Here is a 2760-nt window from a genome sequence, read left to right as displayed (position 1 = left end):
TATGCTATCCCCAGAATCGGCTAGAGCATGCTCCGTCATTCCTTCACCAAGTACACAAGGAATTACAAAACTACCCGGATCCTTTAACTTTTGTGGAAACTTTTTCTCTAGAATAGCCGAAGCGGTTCCCGATGAAGTGCAACTGTGCCTCGATCCTCTAACTTTCTCTTATTAGTGAGCAGCTCCTTCAAAAACTTGGCATACTTTGGCATTTGAGCTAGTGCCTCAATGATTGGAATATTTATGTGAAGTTGTTTGAAGATATTGAGGAATTTCTTGAATTGGGCCTCATCCTTATCTTGTTTGAGTCTCGAGGGGTACGGTATCACTGGCTTGTATTCGTACCCCCTTGAAATGTTAGGATTGTGGGATTCTTCAACAAGTTTCCTCCCGTTGTCCTTGCTTGCATGTTCATCCAAATTAGGGTCTTCCCGGACGGTTACCCCATCATTGGGAGCACTTGGGGTCTCTTTTTCCCTTGCTTCCAACTGCCTCCCACTTCTCAAAGTAACAGCTTGTAATTGTTCACTTGGGTTGCATTCGGTGTTGCTCGGCAAACTCCCTGAGGATCATTCAGCTTGACCATGAGCAAGCTGTCCCACTTGGTTTTCTAGAGATTGGATGGACGCTTGAACATTTTTTAGTACGACACCGAATTCATCAAGTTTCTTTTCATTCTGAGCGAAACGTGCCTCCGTGCCAAGCATGAATCTTGCCAATATATCCTCCGTGGAGACTTTCTTCTCTTATGGAGGAGGGGCATGGTATTGGTTTCCCTGAAATGGTGGAGGCTTGTACTGAGATTGGCCTTGATTCCAAGAGGGATTTGACGAGCCTCTCCAACCATAATTGTAAGGGTTACCAAATTGGTTCCCTGGTCCTCGTGGTCCACACCCAACATAATTAGTTGTTTCTACAGGAGGTGATGGGGCAACAAAAATAGGACATTGTGATGTTGCATGCCCAGCTCCACAAGTGTCACATGACAAAACGGCCTTGGAACCCGAACTGGACCCCAACCTGAGCTGGTCAACTATTTGTGCTAGGGCATCATGCTTCGAATTCTGCTCAGTGATATGCTTCGTCAAGGCATCAATCATCGCAGTCAATGCTATGGATTCGTTCACCTCATATAGCCCTGCAGCCCTTGAAGGCTTCTTTCTAGTGCTCCAATGACACTCGTTGCTTGACATATTCTCAATTAATTCCTCGGCCTCTTCAGGAAGCTTGTTGCTTAAAGAACCACCTGCCGCTGCATCAATAAGCTGCCTAGTAGCATAGTTCAGCCCGTTACACAACATCTGTACTCTCATCCATGCAGGGAATCCGTGATGAGGACACTTACGAAGAAGGTCCTTAAATCGTTCATGGGCTTCAAATAGTGTCTCACTATCACCTTGCCTGAAAGACGATATCTCCTGTCTCAATCTTGCAGCCTTGCTTGGAGGAAAATATCGGGCTAGGAACTTCTCGACCATTTCCTTCCAAGTGGTGATGGACCCCGGAGCTAAGGATGTGAGCCATCTGTATGCTGCACCTCTCAAGCTGAATGGGAACAACCTCAGTCTGATGGCATCATCTGACACTGAATTGATCTTGAAAGTGGAGCAGATTTGTAGGAACTGAGCAAGATGGGCATGGGGATCCTCATCTGCTAGACCATCAAACTGTACTGAATTCTGAATCATCCCTATTGTACTTGCCTTGATTTCAAAGTTATTAGCCGAAACGGTTGGTACTTGGACACTAAATTCTTCTCCGGTGAACTGTGGCCTTTCATATTCCGATAGGGTTTTCCTAGGCTCCTCCATGACTGACGGTTCACTTGACTCAACCCGAACCTCTTGTTGTCTAGAACTTTCTGCTGCTTCTCTCAATCTTTGATGCAAAGTTCTTTCTATCTCGTTATCGGGTTCAGTCAAGTTTGCTTGACTCGCTCGTGTCATAAGATGTGTACCTACACGAATTGAGGAGTCAAGATGTTAGTTAATAGTAAGAACACAAAGATGGGTAATTACAAAAGATCACCAACCAGAAACACAAAAGACAAACAAAACAAAAGTGCAAAAACAAATGAAAAAGAAAAGGCTAAATCAACAAGTGTAAAGCTTTCCAAATATTTCTCAGTGATTGGTCCCCGACAACGGCACCAAAAACTTGATCGACACGAAGTGTGTACACCCGCAAGCGCACGGGATCGTCAAGAAATAAACCACTCGCGCACGCGCGAATAGGTCGTATTCCCAATGGGCCTGAGGAGCTACCCTACTCACTTCTTACCTATTGTTTAGCTCACCAATTCCAAGATATGAGAAAAGAAGAAAAGAAAGCAAAACGAAAAGCGAAATGAAATCTTAAGAAGTACGAAACAAGTAAAATACGGGAGATGCCTAAGGTTGGAAAATGGTCACGAATGCGGATTCCCAAGGGGGCTACTGTAGTGAGTAGGAAATTGAGTAATAAAGCACGTGGCTAGTTGGACCGAGAAAACCAAGACCTAGGTCAACCCGATGGTCACGGCAATTGACCCCTAACCCGGTGCAAGTGTTGAGCGCAGAATCTCTTCCTCCCAACTTCCCACACGGTTGCAAGGAGAATGTCGGTTTTCACAAGTTAGGGTGGAAACACAAGTAGTTTTCAACCCTAGGATTGGAGGGGTACAAATACCCGATGGTCACGGCATATTTATACAATGAACCCTTCCTAGTTTGGTGGAGTCTTGCACTAAGGCAATAGTCATGCTACAAAGTGCTACCAAGA

General features: G+C 45.1%; 1 protein-coding gene across 1 annotated transcript; it reads right to left on the bottom strand.

Moving 5' to 3' along the window:
- Positions 1–746: 746 nt before the first annotated feature.
- Positions 747–1811, bottom strand: LOC120281125. The gene has a single exon (XM_039288043.1). The coding sequence runs from the start codon at positions 1809–1811 to the stop codon at positions 747–749; it is 1065 nt and encodes a 354-aa protein (XP_039143977.1).
- Positions 1812–2760: the final 949 nt, after the last annotated feature.

This window comes from Dioscorea cayenensis, chromosome 17 (genome assembly GCF_009730915.1).
Source record: "Dioscorea cayenensis subsp. rotundata cultivar TDr96_F1 chromosome 17, TDr96_F1_v2_PseudoChromosome.rev07_lg8_w22 25.fasta, whole genome shotgun sequence".
Classification (NCBI taxonomy): domain Eukaryota; kingdom Viridiplantae; phylum Streptophyta; class Magnoliopsida; order Dioscoreales; family Dioscoreaceae; genus Dioscorea; species Dioscorea cayenensis.
This window is presented reverse-complemented; position numbering and strand designations above follow the sequence as displayed.